At 44.0% G+C, this 26,114-nt stretch overlaps 1 protein-coding gene and 1 long non-coding RNA gene across 3 annotated transcripts in view; one reads left to right on the forward strand and one right to left on the reverse strand.

Moving 5' to 3' along the window:
• The window catches only part of KCNJ16 (potassium inwardly rectifying channel subfamily J member 16), a 65,434-nt gene extending 62,071 nt beyond the window's left edge, over positions 1 to 3,363 (forward strand). Inside the window, exon 2 of the mRNA XM_070357357.1 lies at positions 32 to 3,363. Within this exon, the coding sequence (XP_070213458.1) occupies positions 131 to 1,393 (1,263 nt within the window). The 5' untranslated portion in view covers positions 32 to 130 and the 3' untranslated portion in view covers positions 1,394 to 3,363. The remainder of the gene's footprint in view (positions 1 to 31) is intronic.
• Positions 3,364 to 6,155: 2,792 nt separating this feature from the next.
• Positions 6,156 to 22,245, reverse strand: LOC138983965 (uncharacterized). Of its 2 annotated transcripts, none has more exons than XR_011461325.1 (4): positions 22,110 to 22,245; positions 21,023 to 21,254; positions 18,717 to 18,789; positions 6,156 to 7,924 (listed from the first exon to the last, which is right to left on the reverse strand). It is a non-coding gene; the product is annotated as an uncharacterized lncRNA (long non-coding RNA). The 2 variants fall into 2 exon arrangements; XR_011461326.1 differs by having other exon boundaries at positions 6,156 to 11,375.
• Positions 22,246 to 26,114: the final 3,869 nt, after the last annotated feature.

Raw genomic sequence — 26,114 nt, forward strand, 5'->3', positions numbered from 1 at the left:
AAAGAAGCGTGTGGAATTTTCTGTTTTTCAGGTTTGAAGTGAAAAAACCCAAACTCGCAAATAGCCGCACTCCTAGGACCCTTGCTTCCCCAGCAGTCACCCGGATATACCCCCAAGGGCGCTGGAGAGCATGAGCCACTACTGCAGCAGCTACCCCATCGTGAGCGTGGACCCCAAGTGCCCGGGGTACGCACCGGAGCACCTTCTGGCCGAGAAGCGCAGAGCGAGGAGGCGTCTGCTGCACAAGGACGGCAGCTGCAACGTGTACTTCAAGCACATTTTCGGGGAGTGGGGCAGCTACGTGGTGGACATCTTCACCACCCTCGTGGACACCAAGTGGCGCCACATGTTTGTAATCTTCTCGCTGTCCTACATCCTCTCCTGGCTGACTTTCGGCTCGGTCTTCTGGCTCATAGCCTTCCACCACGGCGACCTGCAGAACGATGGCCCGGACGCCACGCCTTGCGTGGACAACGTCCACTCCTTCACGGGGGCGTTCCTCTTCTCCCTGGAGACCCAGACCACCATCGGCTACGGCTACCGCTGCGTCACCGAGGAGTGCCCGGTGGCCGTGCTCACGGTCATCCTGCAGTCCATCCTGAGCTGCGTCATCAACACCTTCATCATCGGGGCGGCCCTGGCCAAGATGGCCACGGCCAGGAAGAGGGCGCAGACCATCCGGTTCAGCTACTTCGCGCTGGTGGGCATGAGGGACGGCAAGCTCTGCCTCATGTGGCGCATCGGGGACTTCCGCCCCAACCACGTGGTGGAGGGCACGGTGCGCGCGCAGCTGCTGCGCTACGCGGAGGACGGCGAGGGGCGCATGACCATGGCCTTCAAGGACTTGAGGCTGCTCAACGACCAGATCATCCTCGTCACCCCAGTGACCGTCGTGCACGAGATCGACCGCGACAGCCCCCTCTACGCGCTCGACCGGAAGGCCGTGGCCAGGGATAACTTTGAGATCCTGGTGACGTTCATCTACACCGGGGACTCCACCGGGACGTCCCACCAGTCCCGGAGCTCCTACATCCCCCGGGAAATCCTCTGGGGCCACAGGTTTCACGACGTCTTGGAAGTGAAGAGGAAGTACTACAAAGTGAACTGCCTGCAGTTCGAGGGCAGCGTGGAGGTCTATGCCCCCTTCTGCAGCGCCAAGCAGCTCGACTGGAAAGACCAGCAGCTCCACAGCGTGGAAAAGGCCCCGCCTGTGCGAGCATCTGCCCTGCCCGACGCCAAGGTCAGAAGAAGGTCGTTCAGCGCTGTGGCCATTGTCAGCAGCTCGGAAAACCCGGAGGAGACCACCCCCTCTGCCCCCGAAGAATGTAAGGAAGCCCCGTACCAGAAGGCCCTGCTGACTTTAAATAGGATTTCCGTAGAATCCCAGATGTAGTCCTGAATCTTAACTGTGAGGGCTACCTACCACCCAGCGGTTCTTACTCTCTAGCCAATCACCATAAGGCAAGTAGTTATATATAAACAGAGCTTTTGAAGAATGTGACACCTATCTTTGATGGTGATGAAAGATAAATAGAGCAGATTAAGCATGATAAAAGATATCTAAACATTACATTATATACAATTGTTTAAATTTTTTTTTTTTTTTTGGCTAGCAACTGTTGTATTAGGGAGGCTATCAAGAAGCCTAATTGATTAAATTTCATCTCTTTTAATTATTCCATACACTTGTGTTATCAGTTGGAAGTTAATATTTCAGTAATAAGGAACAAAGATAGGATACGAGGAAACAATAATAGAGAGTAGAAAGGAAAATAGAATGGATGATAAAATGTTAAACATATCCAAATTGATAGTGTAATGAGCTACCTATAAAGACCTTATGTCTTACAATCAAGATGTGCAAGGAGTGCATTCAGTAACTTGTGATGTTGAGCTGTTTCACTGTGCACTCACCCGACCCGTTTGAGTCACCGTGTTTACCCCTCCCAGGGGCTTGGTATCAGCTGGCAGAGAATGTGTCTGTAAGAAGTGAGGTATCACCAAATTCTGACAGAGCCTACATGCCACTTGCCAGGGAATGATCAAAAAGGGCTGCTGCTGCTGCTGCTGCGTCACTTCAGTCGTATCCAACTCTGTGTGACCCCATAGACGGCAGCCCACCAGGCTCCCCCATCCCTGGGATTCTCCAGGCAAGAACACTGGAGTGAGTTGCCATTTCCTTCTCCAATGCATGAAAGTGAAAAGTGAAAGGGAAGTCGCTCAGTTGTGTCTGACCCTTAGCGACCCCATGGACTGCAGCCCACCAGGCTCCTCCATCCATGGGATTTTCCAGGCAAGAGTACTGGAGCAAAATGGGCTAGAAGTTGCTTTTTCTCTCGTCTGTAAGGCAGAAAAAACGTTGGCATCACTTTTCAGAGAGAAATTTCTCTCTCAAACGCCCTGGGAGACTGACTCCAAGGAGTGGCTGTGTGTGGAAGAGCAGAAGCAAGGCAAACAGTTTTGTGAGGCCGGTGACGAGGGGGCTTCTTCCAGCCACCTGCCCCCAGCTTCTCTGAGGACAGGAGGAAGGGTTGGGATCCTGGAGAGCCGTAAACAGTCTCAGACTCTGAGAGAAAGCATGTCCCTGTATCTTGAAAGACTGGAGCTCTGGTTACACAAGGGATGGGACCTTTTTCATTTTTATTTTTCGGGCAGTTGGGTGGGGCGTTAGGAGGTGGGGAGACTGTTATTTTCGCCTATGAGCAATTATGTATATTTTCTATCTCGGTCACTTTAGAAAACAGAAACAACTTAAACTCTGGATTTTAAGAAACCCTTCCTTGGAACTTGGAACCATCATTTAAATGAAGGATTTTGTGAAATATAATTAAGGTGAATCACCTTAATTTTGAATGCACATTTTGAAGCAGATCAGCTGAGTGCTTCGGAATTGCTTAAATTGTAGGGCAGGAGATAAATGTGTACACTCTATTTCCATGTTAAGAGATGTTAATCATGATTACTTTAAACACAAACCTGATCACCTAGGAATGAAGAGTCACTCTAAGCTTTATCAACTGAAGAATTATCAGCTACCTTCAGAATTATCTATCTGATTTTTTTCCATTGTTGCTGAGCTGACATTAAGTATATGCCACAGTCCTCTTTTTGTTTATTTTATATAAATATAAATATGAATGCACATAGTTTTTGCTTTTTTCTGGAAAATTGTCCCCTCTCACCGTTTAAATTAAAGCTCACAAGTAAATTTTACTGAATCAGAGTACCAGATTACCAATAGAAGTAAAATATATGGGTACATAAGCTATTTTTCTTTTATTTGCTTTTCCTCCCTCCCTTCCTTCTCTCTTTTTCCTCCTTCTTTCTTTTGCCTATGAGCAATAAAGTCATTTTATAAATGCACACGTGCAAATCTTTTATTTCTGCTGTTGTATGGATAAGAGATCTCTGAAGATCACAGGTTGCAACATTGTCCTGGAGCTTAATGTCAGAGAGAAAAATCATGCAATTTATTTTTCTCATCTTGCTTCAGAAATGCAAAATCCATTTTTTAAATTGCACATGCCCTATCAAGTTGGATTTCAGAGTGGCAATTACTCAGCTAAATTAGAGTACTGCCATCTACCAAGTAGAAAACCACCTCCAGAACAACGAGCAGACTTGTTCCTCTCCCCCTTTATAGCTTGCTTCACACCAGTCTAGTTCCATTCACTTTACTTCCTGGATGCTGTCTGTCCTGGTCTTGCATGGATGTCCAATAAATACATTCTGTCCAGCAAACCCTCTTACCCAGATGAGATGTATTAATATGACCAGCATCCTGTGTAATACGTATCTCTCATTTTCTGTTTAGATTGATAACACACTCTGATGCCCCAATGAGTTACTTTATGATAAAGATCTTAAAATTGTGCAAAAAGTGTGTGCCTAGGCTGGTGGGAACTCTGTGGATGTGGTCAGCGCTGGGACAGGGCACCAAACACGAGATTCCTGTTCCTTCGAATTAGGATGTGTGCAGAATTAGAAACCATTTTTATGGGTTTCTAACAGCTTGCAGAACAGTTCTATTCAAATGAACGGTTAAGTGCTCCTGTAAGCATTGAAAGAAATCAGTCTTCAAAATAGCATTTCTAGTTTGAAAGACTCTGTCAATGATGAGAATTTTCTTTTTTCTGGCATGCCTCTTCCCCTAAAAAAAATGACATTATTCAGTAGACCTAATTAGACAGAAAATAGATCATGGCATCGAGGCTCTGCTGTCATGTGTATTTCAGCCTGGGAGGAGGGAACACAGGAGGAGAGAAAGAAAAGCTCTTTCCTGTACCACCGACTAGGTGCTTTCCACAGATGCACTTAATCCCCACACAAAAACAGTGGGGTGGATATTTTTAATATCTACATCATCAAATATCTCATTCTTGACTACTTCTTGACTGACAAATTCCCAGCTGGGATAACCAAGTGCCTAGGTTAAAACAGAAAATTCCAACTGCATTTCCCAGTCTCTCTTGCAGGGTGGGGTAGGGTGGAGGCTGTGCTTCTGTGATGTAGTTCTGGTTCCTGAGATGTTAGCAGAACTCTCTGAATGTGACCTTTAAGAAAGCTCATTGGGACTTCCCTGGCCATCCAGTGGTCAGGACTTTGCCTTCCAGCACAGGGGCTGCAGGTTCAATCCCTGGTCAGGGAGACTCAAGGCCAAAAAAAAGAACTTAAAAAAGATGCAATATTGTCACAAATTCAATAAAAACTTAAAAATGGTCCACATCAAAAGCAAATCTTTAAACAATACAGATAGCTTTTTGGCTGGGTCTGTGTTAGCTGTCAAATGCCCTGTTACCCTCATGCATTCACCCTTCTCCTCACCTGGACCTCAGTCATGGTAGCTGGAGCTCCTGCAGCCATCTCCTGAGTGTGAGGATCAGGGATATTCCTTACAAGGGAAACTGGACAAGTAGGAAAGCATGTGAGCCTAGGTAGCACACCTCCGGACTTGTGTAGAGATGACAATAAATACAATTTCTGAGAGTAATCTTAAAGGAAATCAACCCTTAATATTCACTGGAAGGACAGACGCTGAAGCTGAAGCTCCAGCACTTTGGTCACATGATTTAAAGAGTCGACTCATTCGAAAAGACCCTAGTGTTGGGAAAGATTGAAGGCAGGAGGAGAAGGGGGTGACAGAGGACGAGATGGTTAGATGGCTTCACTGACTCGATGGACATGAGTTTGAGCAAGCTCCGGGAGATAGTGAAGGATAGGGAAGCCTGGTGTGCTGCAGTCCATGGGGTCGCAGAAAGTCAGGTACAACTTAGTGACTGAACAACTATGCGACTCAGAGTAAGCCATAGATCTAGAGGAATTGGCTTCCCTGGTGACTCAGATGGTAAAGAATTTGTCTGCAATGCAGGATACCTGGGTTCCATCCCGGGTCAGGAAGATCTCCTGGAGAAGGAAATGGCAACCCACTCTAGTGTTCTTTCCTGGAGAATTCCATAGACACAGGAGCCTGGCGGGTTACAGTTTATGGGGTCACAAAGAGTTGGACATGACTGAGCAACTAATACTAGAAGGAATTATCCAGAAAGCAAAGACTTGGAAGGAAAAATAAAACGGATGTACAAGTTACATCCAACTTGAACTTGGAGATGGCCTTTGATGGAGTGGGTCTCTGTGGAAACCACAGATTTTCTGGAAGGGTTGAGGAAATGCCACTATGATTGTAAAACAAATACAAAAGGATTGTTCTGGGCCTGGGAATGCCCCGGAGACACCGAGGACTAAGTGACCTCGATGGGAGAGTGGGCCTGGCTCCGGTGGGCTGCCCTTCCTCTCCTTCTGCCCCTCCTGCAGATTAGGTTCTGTGTTTGAATGGGGCCCTCACTAGGTCTGGTGAAACCTACAGAGACCCAGGTTGGCAAGTGCTGTGCAGCTTGGGCAGAAAAGCAAAACTCCCCCGAGGCTGTGTTTAAGAATCCTCGGCAAAAATGAATGAGAGCCTCCATGTAGCACAGGAAGCTCCCTTTACTGCTCTGCAGTGACCTGAACGGGAAAGCAGTCCAGAAGGGACGGGATATGTGGATATAGATACATGTGCGTATATAGATGTAGGTGTAGTTGATTCATTTTGCTGTGCAGTAGAAACTAACACGGCTTTGTGAAGCAATGATACGCCAATCAAAATTTAATTTAAAAAAGAAGAGCTCCTGGCAAGGTCAGACGGCATGAATTCATCTACATGAACTCTAAGTATATATACCAAGAAACCCAGACCCTGGTTTTAAATATTTTATTTCATTTCTTCAGAGTTGGCCAGGATACATGCCAAGCGGCTTCTCTGGACCACTCTTATTTAAATGATTAGGCACTCATTCTACTCAGTTTAAAATATTCTACTAGTTCCGTCTATTATAAGCACTGATTCTTCTGTTTCAAATGTTGTGCAAGGCATGTGTATAAACACCTGAGCTTTTTTTTTTCTTTGAACTTTTAATTTTGATTAGGGTATAGCCAATTAACAATGTTTCAGGTGGACGGCGAAGGGGCTCAGCCATGCATACACATGTATCCATTCTCCCCCAAGCTCCCCTCCCACCCAGGCTGCCACAGAACACTGAGCAGAATTCCCTGTGCTGTACAGCAGGTCCTTGTTGGTTATCCATTTTAAACAGAGCAGTGTGTCCATGTCCGTCCCAGACTCCCTAACTATCCTTTATCCCCAGCAACCATAAGTTCCTTCTCTAAGTCTCTGAGTCTCCTTCTGTTTTGTAAGTAAGTTCGTTTGTATCATTTCTTTTTGGATTCCACACGTAAGGGATGTCATATGACACTTCTTCTCTATCTGAATTCACGCAGTATGACAATCTCTAGGTCCATCCATGTGGCTGCAAATGGCATTATTTCATTCTTTTCAATGGTTGAGTAATTGTCTGTATGTATGACGTCTTATTTATCCATTCCTCTCTCATTGGATGTTTAGGTTTCTTCCATGTCTTGGCTATTGTACAGTGCTGCATTGAACACTGGGGTGCGTGTACCTTTTTAGATCATGTTTTTCTCCGGATGTATGCCCAGGAGTCCCCGGAACTTTTTTAAAAGGAAGCTTCACCTGTGGACTTTTGGAATCCCCACCCCTACACCTGGGGCAATCTTTACAACCCCATGGACTGTAGCCCGCCAGGCTCCTCTGTCCATGGGATTCTCCAGGCACAAATACTGGAGTGGGTTGCCATCTCCTCTTCCAGGGGATCGTCCAGACCCAGGGATTGAACCCAGGTGTCCTGAATTGCAGGCGGGTTCTTTACCATCTGAGCCACCAGGGAAGCCGGCTAAATCACAAAACCCGGCTAAATCACAGCCCTACACTTGCTGCGACCCACCTCTCTCTTTCCTCTTACTTTCACTTTTAAGGGAACGGGATGCAAACACTTGGGTACTCCACACAGACGCAGGGAGGAATCACACAGCCCAACAGCCAAGGCAGCAGGGAGGTGCTTGGCAAATTCTCTGTGAAGGCCTCCTGGGAGGGCAGAGCTTTAAAAATAAAAGTTAGTAACTGGGACGCAGTTCAGATCCAAGTGTGGGCAGAGCGCAAGCAAGGCAGCCTCCGGGGACGCTCTCCCAAAGAGACGACATCTTCCTGCAGCTGGAACACCATCGTTCGCCTGCATCGCTTCGGAAGCTTTTCTGCAGTAAGAGAAACCCCACGTAGGAGAGAATTCGCAGGCTCCTTTTTCACGGCTATTAGTTTACTAAAGCAACTGCACGCAGTCCTCTGAGGGCAGTGTGGTTGGGTCATGAGATCTGGCCGGGGGCAAACAACATCTTGCTCCATCAGGTCGCCCCGGGTTCCTTTCCTCCGGGGATATCCAGGCTTGCGGTCTGGGATCTTTTGTGCCAAGTCGGGAGACTTAAGTCAACATGGCTGAATATTTCAAAGTTCAGTAGACTCTGAGTTGCTGAGCACCTACCAGGGAACATTTAAAGTTAAATAAATGCTTGCTGTTTGGTCTCATTGATTTATTTTATTTGCTAAATACTGCAAAGTAAAAGAACAGTGGATTTAGAGTCTGTCTGTTATCCCAAGAAAAAGCCGCTGGACTGAGATTGAGAGGCTTCTCAATAATTAAGGTAACCCGAGCTGGGTGATCTCTGCTGTCAGGCTCTTGATGGAAGCCCTGGAGAGTCTGCTGGCCGCAGAGAGACAGGTTAATCATTTAAAGTTTTCAGCAAGCCCGGTGGATGAAAACCCAAACAGATAGATTAAGTCTTGCTAAATTACGCAGCCAAAGAATGCTTTTCCCTCTGTTCTCTCATTTACCGCTGGGGCCTATAAAAGCTTCTTAATCATGAGCTAAGTAACTTGAACTTGAAACACAAACAGTCCCCAGAGGTTCAGACCCTGCGAAAACGTCTTTACAGAGACTGATCAGAAAGCTTCCAATTTCCACATAAAATACTTGAGTCACATGCGCTGCACACTGTGGTTCAAGGCTCTTTATTTGAATTAGAAGCACATGTTGGAGATCAATTATTTACTATGCACTGTGCTGCCGGTTGATTGCATCTGATACCAGCTAGCCTGGGAAGGCAGGCTGGCCACGGGGCAGGGTTAAGGCAAGAGGGGAGCGTCTGCCAGCCGCTGCCGATTCCAGATTCAAGGGCTTCTAAAATACTAGAGGGACCTCAGCTCATCGGGTCAGAATCCATCTTTTGTAGGAGGAAAAGTTAAGTTCTCTTATAGAGACGAAACCATGGAAGTGCAGCAGAAAAAAACCCCACAAATACCGAGGACCAGCGCTCTCCATAATCCTCAGAGGCGATGGTTGGTCCTGATGCTGCTGGAGGTTGAGACATTTCCTTTGTATAATCATTCAACCGGAAAAGCAATCCCTTTGATATCTCTGTTAAATATTGATGTTGCTGTTAAGTCATATCCAACTCTTTCTGACCCCACACACTGTAGCCCACCAGGTTCCTGCATCCATGGGATTCTCCAGGCAAGAAGACTGGAGTGGATTGCCATTTCTTCCTCCAGGGGATCTTCCCAACCCAGGGATCCGACAATGCAGGGCTCCTGCATTGCAGGCGGATTCTTCACCATCTGAGCCACCAGGGAAGCCCCCAGTGTCTGAAAGTGAACTATTATAACCCAGATAAGCCTCTGTGAATTGAACTTGGAGAAACTCGGTCTGTGATGGGCTGGTGGGCCCGGGAATGTGCAGAGCCCCCAGGGGACTGGCAACCACACTTCGGGTGCCAGGCAGGTGTTCTCTAAGCTGTGACATCCTGTGTGGGGGATCATGGACTTTCAATCAGATGGACGTGGGCTCAGAGTCCAGGTGTGAACTTGGGCAACTCCCTCTTTGTCGCTGAGCCTCCCTTTCTCCGTGAGTATAACTAGAGGTGATGCTACTACCTTGGAATTTATCAGGATCCTCACACACGCATACCCTGCTAAAGTCTTCACATGTATACGTGTGTGTGTGCTTGTGTTCAAAGATACACACATGCACACAACTCTGTGGCTTATAGGAGTTGCTCAGTCAATGGCTACTCTCTGTTTTTCTCCACATGGATCCATCACAGGAGCATGTTTCAAATGCACTTGGAAGTGAAAGCATTGTTGGCTGTAAGATTATGCTGTTTTAGTAAGGATCACAAAATAATATATTTTTTTCCTAAATATACATGTTTTCATCGTGACGTGTAGGTTGATGGCTGAGGTCAACTTCCTAAACGTGTTATCTTCCCGCTCCCCAGAGTAATTGATTTTAGTCCCGTCACTGTCACTAAACAAAGCTGTGCAGTTTAGGGAGTTACTCAGCCTCCCTGGTTCACTGTTTCCAAACGTTTCTGGTTTGCAGTTTGCTTTGTATTTTTTCTTCATTCTCTGAAACCACAAAATATGATGATTGCCCCCTCACTCTATACTTTTACCCTTGATTTTTGTTTGTTTGTTTGTTTCTTGTTTTTTTTATGCTTTTTTCATTGATGTGTGTATTTGACTATAATTATTTCTATTTTATAATTGCTGAACTATCTCAGTTTAAAAATTGAGAAAAATTCCTGATTCATGTTATTTTCTGCTTTTCAAATCTTTCCTTAATGAATAGCTAACTAGGATGTAATTGAATATTTTTCATGATAATCAATCAATAATTCATTAACAATAGTAATATCTATTGAACTTAGTTTCCAGATCCCACATTACTGTACTTTTTAAAACTGGACTTACTTGAAATGATAAAAGTTCAGGCATTTAAAATGACACGTCTGATTCCATTAAAAAAATGAAATATTGCTTTTGCAATTACAAAGGCCGGAAGTGAGTAGTGGCATAAAAAACGTAGTCACTAAAACAGAGCACTATGATTCTGATGAGGGCAACCTGAATTTATAACTAACAAAGGGCATCAAAAATGCTACGAAGTTTCGAGACGCTAAATGCTAGATTGACGGAAGCTGGGGACAATGTTCCCCAAGGAGGCTATTGGCCCTTTGTTTATTATTAAGAGGTGCATCTGCAGATCGGTGACTTGTGCAGTGAATGACTTGAGCAGCTGCACCTGGCCAGCCTGAGTTTCATTTCCCTGTGGGAATAATATGCTCCCAATGAGTACGTAACTGCCTACGATTGCCCTGCCTCGATTCCCAGACCCCAGTCGTCTTCTGGTCCCTGAGCTCTGAGGAGAGATGGTCTAATCTCAGCACCAATCATAAAATCAACGGACAGCATATTGCAGTGTTTTGGAGTTTCTTTCCAGTATTCCATCTGGCGTGGAACCCAGAGAGAGAGCAGTTTGTGAAGAGCAAACCTGGACCCAACTGTAAACCAAAGTTTCCAAAATGGCTTTTTCATTCTTATAAATAAATATCAGAGTAGTCATGGAAGACTAAAACCTTGACAGCTGCCTCAGATTCATCAAACAGTACAAAGCATGGTTTATCCATCTCCAGAAATGTAACTTGCTATTATCTAAGCTTTTGTTGTTGTTGTTGTTACTTCTTTTTTGTTTTTACTTTTATTTATTCGTTTATGTTTGGCCGTGCTGGGTCTTAGTTGCTCCACGGGCTTTTCTCTAGCTGTGATGAGAGTTGCGGTGGTGGGCTTCTTGCTGCGGGGGCCCCTCTTGTTGCGGAGCGCGGGCTCTGGGGGCGCTCAGGCTTCAGTACTTGTGGCACGTGGGCTCAGTACTTGGGCTCCCGGGCTCACGAGCACAGGCTCAGTACTTATGGCGCACAAGCTCGGTTGGTCCGTGGCATGTGCGATCTTCCCAGATCAGGGACCGAATTCGGGTCCCCTGAATTGGCAGGCGGAGTCTTGACCGCTGAGCTGCCAGGGAAACCCAGCTGTCTCAATCAACGAAGGATCTGCACGCCCACTTGTGCAAACTGGGGACGCCTAGGGTTGGGGACTGGAAGAAAGCAAAATATCAAAGATTGTGGCAGGCAGAGGGAAGAAGGGTAAAAACAGAGACAAAAGCTCCGTCTCGTTCCCCGGAGGCTAGGGCTATGTGTTGGTCTTGAGGCGCATCATAATGATAATGATAACTGCAGGGTTAATAACAGCAATTATGTCAGAGCCTCCAGTAATTGCCGCCTACCAGGAGGCTGAGGGTTTTTGGTCCCCACTGCGCCACCTTGTGGTGACAAGAGAACACTTGCTTTTTTCCATGAAGGAAATCCATTGCGCTTTTATCCCCCCCCACAGCCAAGAGATGATATTTGGAAGCATAGCGTGGAAAGTACGTTGCCAATGAAGCCTAGAAACAAAATCTCATGGGCATCATTCAAGTCAAACATCGCACAGGCGTAAAAGGAACAAATTTAACAATGGTCTAAGGATGAGTTCCACGGGCCAGGTTTCCCCTCTGCTATCTGGACATGGATTTTACAAACAGTAGATGAAATCAGGTTCATTTAGATGTCATTCTCAATTTACGAATATAGACATGGAAGTCTGGGTCATCTCCATTGAGAATCTAACAAATACTTTAGCAATCTATTTATAGCATGAGACAGTAGCCAGCCATTTAGGGATCAATGACCAATACTGTATTAGCATACCTGGAAACATTTTAAGAAACTCGGTTCTAATAACACGAGTACAGATTTGCTTTTATAAATATATATATTATCAGAGATTTCTGTGTAAATAGAGATCTCATCTCGTACTTTTTATGCATTTCAAAGAGTTGTGATATTGATTTAAAGGATTTTTCCGTTTTCTGAATTCCATGTGTGGCCGCATCCAGATGTGAGAAATAGAACAATTGAGCACTGGTCACCTTCTCACACAGCGACTGAGTAATGTATCTTGTCTTCAGTTCAGACGTGGACTGGCCACGGTTTCTCGTAGTTAGCGCTTGTTTCAAGCATATAGTGTCTTATCAGGGATGAAGGGAGCAGAGCGAAGTGAAGCTCCAGCAATCCTCTCACCATAAACAGCGTGTGTGGAGAGTGAGAGAGCGGAACAGGCTCTCATAGAATCTACAGGTGTGGAATGGAGTGGAGTAGATGCGCTGCCCTGCTCACGAGGGCTTCCAGCCTCTTCGTCTCTCCCTTGGCCTGTTTCCTTCTCTCTGCATCTGTGAACTTCTCTGTCTCCATCTCTCTCGTCATCTGTATCTTACCTCCCGGTCTTTCTGGGTATCTCCTTGTCACACTCTCTAATTCACACACCTGAGATCTAGAAGCGGGGCGGATCTAGCATTGAACCCCGGCTCGTTGGGTCACTAGCAGGGCGCCCACTGGCCAACTTCAGTCACCCCTCAGCCTCCAAGGGGACCTGCTCCCAGGACCCCCCGGGTGCCAAACCCCACTGATGCTCAAGCTCCTCACGTCACAGAGCAGAGCACAGTCCGCCCTCTGTCTCCGTGGACTCCGTGTCCCCTCACATACCCTGAGGACTGGCTGAACCTGTGGGTGTGGGAGCGGCACACACAAAGGCAGACGGCACTCAGACTCAGACACAGTTTCCTCATCTGTGGAACAGGCATAAGAGTTCTCACCTCATCGAGTTGTAGGGATGATTAAGCGGTGGTTTGCATGCAAAGGCACTCGAGACAGTAGCACACAGGGAAAATGGTCAGAGCTTGGAGACCGTCTCTATGTTTATAGTCTGAATGACACATCTCTTTTCCGTATTCAAATCCCTGCCATTGAAAGACACTGCAATGCTGCCTCTTTTAGGAGTGTAATGACACCACGAATTAGAGATACACCTCATGGAAGTTTAAAACTGTCTGTCCATCCATCTCTCTGTCCCATCTCTCTCTCTATCATCTATCAATCATCCACGTAGCTATCTGTCCATTCATCCATCAGATCTATCTAGTGATCGATCCATCTACCTATCTGTCTGCTTTCCAGGTCTAGAACTATTGCAGCCAGTGAGATAAGAGTTTTCAGTCACAGTACCTGATTTTTCTGGAATTCATTACTTCGTGGCTTCCCACACTGAGGTTTATCTTGTGTCTGATCATTCACAGACACTCTGAAGGCAACTAACCAGAAAAATAATCTTGCCCTTTTGGAAGAACTACCTAGTGGGAGAGACAGGAAGGAAAGAAACAGTCTAAGGCCAGGCACAGTTAAGGGCCAAAAAAAAAAAAAAAAAAGGTAAAATAAAGGTGTGTATTCCTGCAAAGACGGGGGGATGTCATTTTAGGTAGGGCCATTGGGGAAGGCCTCTCAGTTGAAGCAATGTTTTCTCAGAAGCCTAGAATAGAGAAAACAATCCCAGTGGATCCCTGGAGAAATATAATTCCAAACCAGTGCAAATACGCTAGAGCAGAAGCAAGGTTGAGAACCTGGGGATAACAGCAAAAATGAAGAGCTCAGTTTTGCGTTCCAGATGGCTCTTTGACACTCACTGGGTAACAGTCGGTAGGAGGTTGTGTATCCATGAGTTTGGATTTGTAGCAGAAGGTCAGAGCTGAGGGTGTGCGCCCAGATGCCTCGGCATAGATCTGTAGGGAGGGGTACAGGCTTGCAAGTGTTCTCCCAAAGGCTGGATAGAGGATGGGGAACAGGGTACCAGAGCTGGGAACACTGAAATATTGTGAGTCAGAGACACAGTGGACACTCATTCAAGGGGGATGAGAAAGAGCCAGCCAAGAGGTCTCAGAAAAGACAGAGAAGCGTGGTTACCGAAGAGCAAAGCAGAGAAAAGGAAGCGACAAGAGGTTGATTGTGGATGCGGCTCAGATCCCAGGGGTGAGAGGGCGGAGCTGCCCCTGGACTTGAGCATCTGCCTGGAGTCAACGCCTGACTCCAGGAGCTTCAGCGGAGAACAAGGGGTGAGAGATAAAGGACCACTCTGGAAAAATCTTGACGGAAAGGGTAGAAGGTCAGTGGGAGACTCAGCGCTGGAGGGAAAGGCAGGGTCAAAGCAAGCTTTCCGCTGTGTCTTTCTTTTGTTTTCGGGAGGTCGTTGAGCATGTTTATGAGCAGATGGGAAGGATCCTGTAGAGAGGAAAAAATAGATGATGTAGGAGAGAGAGGAGATAATTAAAGAATTGGAGTCCTTGACTAGATGAGGGGGAGTGGCAACTGGACTACAGGTGGAGGGCGGGCAGCATGGGAACCGTAGGGACAGGATGGGAGACCACGCGTCTAGGTCGGGGGGGAGAGGTGGGCTTCACTCTTGGCTAGAGGGAGGGGCTGACAGCTGAAGACATTCTCTTCTCTGTTTCCCTTTATTTTCCATGATCCAGTGGATGTTGGCAATTTGATCTCTGATTCCTCTGCCTTTTCTAAAACGAGCTTGAACATCTGGAAGTTCACGGTTCACGTATTGCTGAAGCCTGGCCTGGAGAATTTTGAGCATTACTTTACTAGCATGTGAGATGAGTGCAATTGTGAGGTAGTTTGAGAATTCTTTGCCATTGCCTTGCTTTGGGATTGGAATGAAAACTGACCTTTTCCAGTCCTGTGGCCACTGCCGACTTTTCCAAATTTGCTGGCATATTGAGTGCAGCACTTTCACAGCATCATCTTTCAGGATTTGAAAGAGCTCAACTGGAATTCCATCACCTCCACTAGCTTTGTTCGTAGTGATGCTTTCTAAGGCCCACTTGACTTCACATTCCAGGATGTCTGGCTCTAGGTCAGTGATCACACCATCGTGATTATCTGGGTCGTGAAGATCTTTTTTGTACAGTTCTTCTGAGGTTAGTAATCATATTCAAAGTAACACCAGCCAGCATGATTGTATTTTTCTTCATCTAGAACATTTATCATCCAGCTGAGTTCCCAAGAATTTATCCATATAAAAGTCCAACTTTGCAAATTAGTATGCTTTCTTTTTGTGAGGGGTGCGTGAGAGTGATGCAGTGGTAAAGAATATGCCTGCCATTGCAGGAGATGCAAGAGATGAGAGTTTGATCCCTGGGTCAGGAAGATTCGGTGGAGAAGGAATGGCAGCCCACTCCAATATCCTTGCCTGGAGAATCCTATGGACAGAGGAACCTAGTGGGCTATATAGTCCATGGCATAGCAGAGAGTCGGACACAACTGAGTGACTGACCACATGCATATGCACTTAAACATGTTTCAATAACAGAGAAAACCGAGCTGATCAGCTATTGACACATGGACTCCAGCATTTAGAAATTAGCACTAGATCACCATTTTGGCTCAAGAAGAACATCTGACCACACCCATCTGTCCATGGGATTTCCCAGGCAAGAACACTGGAGTGGGTTGCCATTCCCTCTGCCAGGGGATTTTCCCCACCTGGGGATGGAACCCACGTTTCTTGTGTCTCCTGCCTTGAGAGGCTGATTCTTTACCTCTAGCACCGCCTGTGAAGTCCTGTACCCCTCTGCATACCACTGCTGTAGACTTCCTTCCCATCCATCCATCCTTCCTTTCCATAGCCAGTTTGTGAGGGGAGGGGAGGGGAGAAATCATCATGGATTTGTTGCTGCCTTCATTTGGGACATATTCTTTGATATCCTTTTGTTTCTTTCTTCTCTCTCTCTCTCTCTCTTTTTTTTTTTTTGTGTGTGTGCATCAGTCTCTCGGTTGTGTCCAACTCTTCAAGACCCCATGGATGTAGCCCACCAGGCTCCTCTGTCCATGGGATTCTCCAGGCAAGAATACTGGAGTGGGTTGCCATGCCCTTCTCCAGGGGTTCTTCCTGATGTGGGGATCAAACCCAGGTCTCCTGCATTGCAGGTGGATTCTTTACCATCTGAGCCACCAGGGAAGCCCTAATTTTTCAACTAAACTTTTTACTTTGTATTGTAATATAGCCGATTAACAACATTGTGATAGCTTCACGCGGCCAACCAAGGGAGTTAGCTGCACACACTCATGTCCTTCCTTCCCTGAAGCCCCCTCCATCCAGGCTGCCACATGACACTGAGCAGAGTTCCCTGTGCTCTACAGTAGGAATATCCTTTTAAAATAAAGTTTTTTTTTAAATGCAACTTCTAAGTTTATTTTTCACACTTTTAAAATTTCCTCTTACAGAGCACACAGTTAATGAAGGTTAAAATCAAATGGGGATATTTGCAACCAATTTATTAGAACATAAAAGCTAAATAAGTTCCTTGAAAGTGTTCTAAGGAGAGAGTGATGGAGTCAGGTCTGATAATAGGCTTTTATGTGAATAAATGAAACAGTTGTAAAGCCATGCTCGAGTGTATATTAGTGTATAGGTGACCATATTGATTACTGGGGCATGCGTAATCTTAAAAATATTGAAAAACATTGTAAATGAAATTCTATTTTAATGTATATTTTGTGGTTATTGTAAATTTAATTTTGATGTTTGAATGAGGGGAGCATTTAGCTTTAGCTTACAGTAAAGGGACTTCTCAGGTGGCCCAGTGGTAAAGAATCCGCCTGCCAATGCAGGAGACACAAGAGACACGGGTCAATCCCTGGGTCGGGAAGATCCCCTGGAGAAGGAAATGGTAGCCCACTCCAGTATTCTTGCCTGGAGAATCTCATGGACAGAAGAGCCTGGCGGGCTACAGTCCATAGGGTCACCGAGTCAGACACGACTGAGCCTCTGAGCATACACACACACACGAATTGCTATTTACTGGGTCACTAAAATAAATCATTGATTTTTGTTGATTATCACACTCTACAGACAACAAAGTTTTCCAAAAATTTGCTGGTGTGCTTGTTTACAAAGGAAACACTCTTGAAAACATCCTTCTTGTGCTGATTACTTGCAATGATGGTTGCCAGACTATTTAGTCTTTTCAAGAGTGCGTATGAAGGAAATTCACATTCCTGTAAGACCATTGTGTTGAAGAGACACAAGATCAGTGTTTTTAAACTCTGTATGCAATATGCAGAAACAAGGTAGTGGTCCCTAAGTTAGTATTTTCTATATTGAAAACCATGATGATAAGAATATTAATTATAGTAACACCTCTAGATCAACCTTCAGAGATCACCAGCTTCAAGTAACTGCAAAACCAAAGAGAAGAAATAGTATAGTTAAGCCATTTCGAGTGTCAGAACTGAGACTGCCCAGTTCATGGAGAACTAAGGTAATGACTCATATTTTATATCATAATCATTTAAAGGATATGACTTCCGGGGGACTTAAATCCATGTGGGGGTTTTGAAAACTGACTATAACAATTTTATTTCTGGTAGATCAAATTGGTAAGAGATCCAATAAAGTAAAATTTATGCCATTTTAGTTTCACCAAAGAGATCATAGAACAATAACTCTAGACAGAACTTTGTTCAACTCCTTCTTCAGGGTTAAAAAGAGAATTAATTTGCCATGAATTTTTGAGTGAATATTTAACCCCAATGATCACTCAGATCCCTCTTTCAAATAAAATATTTTGATGTTAAATATAATGGATTCAGGGGAATCCTATATTAAGGTAATTCATATCATCATTTTCATTTCATTAGAGTAGATTCTGGAACTCAAAATTTCATTAAGATGGAATGAGTTGGCTTTATTTCTTTTTAATATTTGATGAATTTTCTTCCTAGAATTCCTCATGACATGCAGCCATTTATTATATTTAAAATCTCATCATCTTCCTCTTTGATTTTTTTCCCTCTGTTATGTTTCTCTGCAATTGACTCCTAGCGGCAGTTATTAAAAATCTACCCACCTATACCACACAATCTGAACAGCAAATTGTTCTATATGGAAGTATAGCCATTAATCTTACTATGTAATTGTGTTATGAAAAAATATATTGTCTGCCTATCAGAAACAAGCTCACTGGAAATCAGTATTTTCAGGAAGATTTTCACGTGTTAGAATCTGATTTACAGAGTCTGCCTATGGGTTTAGCATTTCATGTTGTCAATAACGAAAAAAAAAAAAGGAAAGAAAAGGGGTAGGGGATTCATGATGAAATGGGCAGCAGCTTCTCTTCCTCTTAAAGAAAACGTTAAAATGAGCAGAAGTCCAAAACCCTTATGTCTTCGATATTGAGCTTTTGATGTTAAAGGAAATTTAACTCTTACCCAACAGGTTAAATTAGTCTTGTAGGCCCATTCAGTGGTCTCAGGGAGAAGAGACCAAACCTCAAGTAATCCCTAGAAATATTGAGGAGAAATTAGTTTTTAGGTAAATTTGCACTTCAGTTCCTAGAGGAAATGTACCAGAACTTGCAAAATAATCCAATTCATACAATTATTTGTAGTTTTGGATGTTTTTCAATCACTACACACTGTTAATTGCAACATTTAATGATTGCTAATGAGATCGAATTAAGAATTGGTTGGATTGAAGCAACCCAAAGGTAAATAATTACCTGGTGGTTTCACAGACTCTCAGATCCGTTTATAGCAGGGGTCCCCAACCTCCAGGCCACGGACTGGTACCACCTGTCAAATCAGAAGTGGCATTAGATCAGAAATCAAGTGCACAATAAATGAACCATCCAGAAACCATCCCCGCACCCCCGCCCACCCCCCATCCTTGAAAAAAATGTCTTTAATGAAACCAGTACCCCTTGCAAAAAATGCTGGGGACCACTGCTTTATAGAACAGTGTACTTGTAAAAGCCTAGCGATAGATTTGCAAAAATCAAGAAAATTAGCAATGTTGAAAAATAGGTCAAAATATATTCAATCTCTGTTGAATCAGTTTTTTTTTTTTAATGTGGACCATTTTTTTTTACAGTCTTTACTGGATTTCTCACTCTATGGTTTCTGCTTTATGGTTTGTCTGTGGTTTTCTTTGGCCATGAACCATGTGGGATCTTAGCTTCCTGACCAGGGACAGAATCCTCACCTGCTGCACTGAGAGGCCTTGAAGTCTTAACCATTGGACCGCCAGGGAAGTCCCTCTGTGGAATCAGTTTTGACATTCATTGCTTTTAAGGCTTGATATTAACCTTAATTCTATTTTACAAATCCACTTGGAAGCCACTTAATTGTAATATGTAAGTTAATTTGACCAAGATATATCAATGATAATTAGTTTGAACAGAAAATATGTGATGGCTGAATACATATTTCACCATCATTACATGCTTAATGTGAAAATAAATCTACGAATATTTCATCTTCACTTTAACAAGAAGGCCTCAACGGTCAAACAAATCCTTCAGTTACATTTATTCAGCCTAGAATCAGAGGGGTGGGAATAGCGTATCTGTCTTTCCGACTCAGCTTGGTCTTATGCTCCGTACGTTTAGCCCAGGCCAGTGGTCAGCAGACTTCCCCCACTCGAGGGCCAAATAGTGAAGAGTTTCGGTTTTGTGGGCCCCATATGATCTCTGTCTCATCCACTCAGCTCTGGTTAGAGCACAAAAACAATCAGAGACAGTATGTAAGCAAATAAGCATGGCTCTGTTTCAATAAAACATTATAAATCCAGAAATTGGAATTTTATGAGATATGCAAGTGTCAGGCTTCCCAAGTGGTAGAGTGGATGGGAATCTGCCTGCCAATGCGGGGGACATGGGTTCAATCCCTGGCCCAGGAAGGTCCACTTAACTGAGCAATTAAGCCCGTGTGCCACAACCACTGAGCCCATGCTCTGGAGCCCGGGAGCCACAACTCCTGGAGCCCCCCAGCCTAGAACCTGCACTCTGTGACAAAAGAAGCCACTGCAAAGAGAAATCTGCATGTTATTCTAAATAGTAGCCCCCTGCTCGCTGCATCTAGAGAAAGCCTGTGTGCAGCAACAAAGACCCAACACACACACACACATCAAGCGTCACAAACTCGTCTTTTTTCCCCTACTATTTAAGGGCATAAAAATATTCTTAGCTCACAGGCTGTATAGACCACGAGCCACATCTGGTCTGGGGGCTCTGGTTTGCAGATCCCTGTTCTATGACTACGGAAGGGATGACCCTCCTGATTTAAAATATTAGACAGACCCAGGTTTCAGAGAAAAGCTTTATTTCCTATTGGTCTTCTAATATAATGGTATTCTTGTAACAAGTGTGAATCGCTGCTCTGGGCCATTTTCTTGCTGCAGATAATTTCCCATGAAAAATGTTCAAACTTATATTGTTTCTCATGAACAAAAGAAGGAGGATATGCTTGGGAGAAAACTCATTTCAGAGTTGGCCGTATTTGGTGCCAGGGAAGTCTCTCCATAAAAGAATTTTGGAAGAATTGTTTTGTTTTTTCAAACAGCATTATATTTATGGAGCTCCATCATTTATGAAACAGACTCCCGTTTCTTTAAGACTATTGTCACAGAAAGCAGAAGAAGAGCAGTCACTTAGACAGTGGACCTGTGACTCTCAGGAACCCTAGGACTCTTCCTGCAGTGCCCACGGCTGGGGGATCAGTGGTGCCCACCCTCTGGGCTCTGTCTCAACCCTGGGCATCTGACCACAAGGTCCACGCTCACGTGGTCCTGACCTCTTCGCCTTTGGCCCCCGGGGAGTCTGTTGACTTGGCTGTTGTTGTCAGAAGAATTGGTTTTTAAAGAGAAACCTTCCAGTGATGTTATCTCTGTGTATGTTCTCCTGGGTTGCTACTTTTTCCCATTTTAATTCAGTTCATGGAGAACTTCTAAGACTGAATTCTCTTTTGAATTAACCATATTCAAAAGTTCCCAAGACCAGCTCTTTGCAATCTCTGCATATCTCAGTACCTGAGCCAGGAAACACCGTGGAGATTTTCCTGGAGAAGTCGGTGTGCAGACAGCAGGGAAGGAGGAGGCGGGATGGGGGGGGAGGAGGAGAGGGTGGCCCTGGCAGGGTAGCCCTTGAGCTCTTGCTGCACGAACACAGGCCGCCAGATGTACCCACAGCCAAGGGCAAAAGTGTGGCTTCACCCATCAGCGTGACGACTGATGTCCTTGCTCTCCAGCTGATGGAAAATTCCTGGAGGAGAAAGAGAAGAGAAGAAAGGAAAGGAGGGGGACTGGTTACGAGACCTGAGCTGAGAGAGGGAGAGGCTGACCCCCCAGCCCTGCCCACTCTCTACTGGTCCCAGTAAATCCCTCACTGAAAGCTCGGTTTGCAAGAGTACACTTGCTTATGTAAAGAAGCCTCCACCACAGGGCTGGGGCAGAGGAAGTGTAGGCACCTGTCACACTTTCAACTCTTTGAAGCACTTGCTCTCATCATAAAGGAAATAAACATGGCATCCTTCTCCCCAGAGGCTTCCCTGGTGGCCCAGTGGTAAGGAACCCAGCTGCCAATGCAGGAGATGTGAGCTGGATCCCTTGTCAGGAAGATCCCCTGGAGAAGGAAATGACAACCCACTCCAGTATTCTTGCCTTGGAAATCTCATGGACAGAGGAGACTGGCGGGCTATATTATATGGGGTTGCAAAGAGTCAAACACACTTAGAGGCTAAACAACAGAAACAGCAACAAATTTTTCCCAAAATACTTTCCCCTTGTTGGAAAATCCTCTTCTTATATTTTGTAGAAAGAGGGCAGAGTGTGATTGATGAAAGGTGGTATTATCAGAAGTAGTTTTTTTTTTTTTTTTTTTAAGTCACTGCTAAGACTTTTATCTGCCCATAATTCTTTCTGAAGCCAAGTTCCCTGGCTATTCAAACCATCTTCTTGCCTAGCAATTTAAGTTTGGGACAAAGCAGTCATTTTTCTAGTACTTTCAGGCAGAATCAAACCATCACAAACCAATCACAGAAGGCTGCTCCCTACAGCCCAATAGTAGATTTTCCCATCATACAGTGAACCTTTTAGATGCTTCAGAAAGAAAACTCACCAGCAGGTACATCTCTCTGTCTAGAGATCCTTTCTAACCAGAAGGTTGTTGAGATCATCTAAAGTGAGTTCAAACAGGTCCTCTAGGGAGAAGGTTTTTCGACCAGAAGCTTTAGTTATGAGGGTGTCCATTGTTGTTCCTTGCAAGGAAGAGAATAAAAGTGTAATCACAGCAGGTCATGTGTAAATTTATGCTGTTTTTACTGGCACTTAACCCTTTTCCTTCCAGGAATTGTTAGGCTTCTTAGCAGTCATAGACCAGTCCTTGGGTATGTTCTCACCCAGGGTGACTGGTTGACGGTAAGATCCCTCCGTTGTCCAACAGAATAGAAGTCAGGTCATGTAACTGACTCCCTGGAAATTACGTAAGAGAAATAAATACCTTGGTATTTGCACAGAAAGGAAATTATGCCATTCACTTAACTCAGAGTCTCTCTCAAAATCAAGTCTGTGAGAAAAATTTTTTCTTGGTCTTAGAGGGTCTTCAGAGGAGTTAGGGGTGAATTCTTGGGTCGGAGAGACCTCCAGTTCTTATGTGGCTTCACATGGGCTGCAGGTCAGGTAGCTCCAGATGGAGATGGGGAAGCGGGCTCAAGAGACCCAAGAAAGGACAGAGCATCCATCAGGGCCTAGGGTTCTTTCTTGTTTTCTTTCTGTTTGTGATTTGACGTCATGGCCTGTAAGTCAACTCACAGAGAAGGCTTTCCCTAAAGGAGGAATAATTTCAGAAATGATTTTTTTTCGTGGACTGGACTGTCTCACCTGCAGAAGACGGTTGACGTTTTAGGTGCTCGAGCATGTTGGTGCTTCGGCAGCATGCTACCTTGTAGATTATGCTGTGCGAAGCAGCATGTGGATCTGGAACTGTGCAGAGATGAACCAATACTTCATTAGGACAGTCAGACCGTGCTGAGCGCTGTGCCTTGATTACTGACTATGTTTGGGTCCCTGCCTCCCAGCTCCCTTTTTTGGTAGGATTTGAAATAAGGTATGGACCATGGAGAAAAGGAAAATGAACCAAGACAAGATATGCAGGAGCAAAGAAGACAGAGCATAGAAAGGGGTAAACTAATTTCTGTGCTTAATTCACTTAGGGAAGAACACTGATTCATTCTGAGCCCAGGATTAAAGAGGCTTGCATAAATTTCAATTATACTGCTCGGATCTTGAAACTGCGGACATGGCATCGCTGACTAAGTCTTTTGTGCTAAATGATGCTTTGACTGGGCAAATGTTCAGATCACTTCTGCAAGAAAATGCAAATCGCCTTTTCATAATTGTCTTCTCCTCTCAGAAGACTGCCTAAGATATGTATGCTCAGCTAGTGTCCTATGGAAATACTGAAGCTGCTTAGCCTCAGAGCTGCATAGATCGCTGCTGGAAAATACTGAGAGAGTTGCTACTTTGTGCTTTGAAGCTTTCATATTTTAATGCCTAAGCAATATGGGTGCAATGGTGAGTAGATGCTTTCTTAAAATTGCAAACTGTAAAATATAACTGAACTCTGAACACCGTGAGACGAGAATCATGACAGCAAGTCTCCGAGAAACAGAGCCTCGATGCTGACTACAGCTCTTCCGTCAGAATGAAGCAACTACAAGTCAAAATTGAGCATCTCCAACCTCTAAGGGGTTTCTTGGCTGTGTCATCATTCGGTCAACAGATGCAACCCTGTGTGTACGTGTGTGTGCAAGTGTCTGCATTTTATAGATACTCTCATTTTGCTTTCTGCCAATTCATTTTTAAGTATATTCCTTCCTTTACCTAATTCTGCACTGAGGAGGCGCTGTATTTTTATATAAAATAATAGACATTAAGAGCAATAGCCTTGGGGTTTGCCCTTTCCTCCATGTGGGAAATATATTATTGTTTTTCAAGGATTTTCCTTTCAGAAGCATGACTGCATGTGTTAGCACAGATGAGAGGTTTCATGTAAGTAAACAGGACAGCTAGATCTCCTAACTGATTTTTTTTTCCCCAAGTTGACTTAACAGGTACACTGTGAGTGCTCACATATTTCAGTTTCCATGCAGGGAAATGACAGTCAGGTTACAAAAGAGCTTTATTTATAATGTATAACTGACAAGTTCTTGCCTGGCTGAAACGTGGTGACTCAGTTATGCAAGCCCTGTAAAAGAATAGATTTGGGTATAAGTACAAGTTTTGAAACGAGATCTTCTTTGCTGAAAAGAAGATCAGAAGCTGAAACCCAGGGACAGAATGTAAGCCTGTTGTAAATTCAGAGGCCTTCTTCTGCTAACCATGGAAGCTGTTTTCTAAAATTCTTGTTCACAGTGATAATTCATTTGAATTTCTTTAACATTTGAAAATTCACATGCAGGAAAAGCAATATCTAGGTTTGGTCCTAATTAGTACATTAAAACATCTAAGCAAACACCTATCCAATGAGTAATGCCATAACTTGGGTTTTCTTTAATCATATACTATAATATAATAATAATATAATTTTTTCTTTAATCATATAATGCTATTAATGTTATTTTTCTCTTACCACTTGGCATTCATGTTATTGGCAATAGTAGGATACAAGCATTTTATTTTTGCATAGTCGTGATACAGGTTTTATTTATTTACAACTGATACGCAGGGGCTGTGGCTGTTAAAACAAAACTTTATCAAAAGCCTGGAGCCAAATATCATCTGAGGTTGTAGGCCTTCAGTACGGAAACTGGTCAATGAAGAAGGATTGAATTGAATCCTCAGACACTGATCAAATTTATTTTTAAAATGGAAAAAAAAAAATCCTGCCACAGCAGGAAAAGTGGTCCAAACATTTGGAATTAGGTTCTGTATAAGGATAAAAAGGCTAAACTTTATATACTACAGTCAGGGTAGAAATTTGGAGGGAATTAGTAAGCGCCTGTGAAAAACACAGGTCCTATTCTAGGATCTCCCAATTTTTCTGAGGAGAGATGCTATAAAAAGTTATATTCTGCAGAAAGTGGAGGAGGAGGTCCTGGATTTGAAATCAACAGGTCAGAAGCCATCCTGGCAGGTTCCACTCACACAACGAGCTCTCTTGAAATGGGATTTCTATAACTCTCTTTTTAATGAATTAAAATTGGAACTTGGTAAATCATATTAAAAAAAAAAAAAAAGAACAAAAGATCCCATGGTAGGACTGTAGCCAGAAGCAGTGGAGGAAGAAATGACAGATGAAGGTTCCAACAGGCCTGCTCACGCCTCTTATCTTTTCACTCACTCATCTGTCTACAGAATAAAGTGTCCACTCGTCCTGCTTGCCTTAAGGGTCTAAAGTCTGGCTCAGACTTCATGTTCAATTCTCATATCCCTTTATTCACGAATTTATACAAATGCTGACCACCAACTGGAAAAATTCATGTTACTCACTTATCGAATGTCAATTTCTATTTCCAGATATAGCTGTAATATTCTCCTGAATGCATCAGACACTTACCTCCTTATGATTTTAGCACATAATCAGGCACTGCCATTGACTACTATGTTATTTAAAGGCTTCTTATGTAAAAGTGGGGCTTCCCAAATATCTCTTTTAAATATCTTTTTCCTCAAACTAAGTTATTTTCTCATCTTGTAGCAGCAGTGGTAGTATAAACTACCACGATCTAAGTGATTGCTACAGGTCAGGCATTTCAAGTATATTATTTCTAATCCCTATAACAGTCACTCACAGCTAGCTGGATCAATGTCGCAGATCATACCAGGCTGACTGAAAGCCCAGAAACTCTCCCCACTGGGCAATGCTATCACTACTGGCAAGGTCATAACTTAGAATATCCTCGAAATTCAATGCAATGGAATTTGATTTGAAATAATTGCAATGAAAAAAAGTTGTAAAAGATGATAAACTTTAACCTAGTAATTCCACATTTGGACACATATTCTAAGAAAACAGCAAGAGATGAAGATAAATATTAGTCTACAAAGACAGTTAATGCATCCTTGTGAGCATAAAACAAAAATGAATACAGAAGTATAAGAGTGGGTGATTCATCAAAGTATA

The sequence above is a fragment of the Bos mutus genome, chromosome 19, assembly GCF_027580195.1.
Source record: "Bos mutus isolate GX-2022 chromosome 19, NWIPB_WYAK_1.1, whole genome shotgun sequence".
Lineage (NCBI taxonomy): Eukaryota > Metazoa > Chordata > Mammalia > Artiodactyla > Bovidae > Bos > Bos mutus.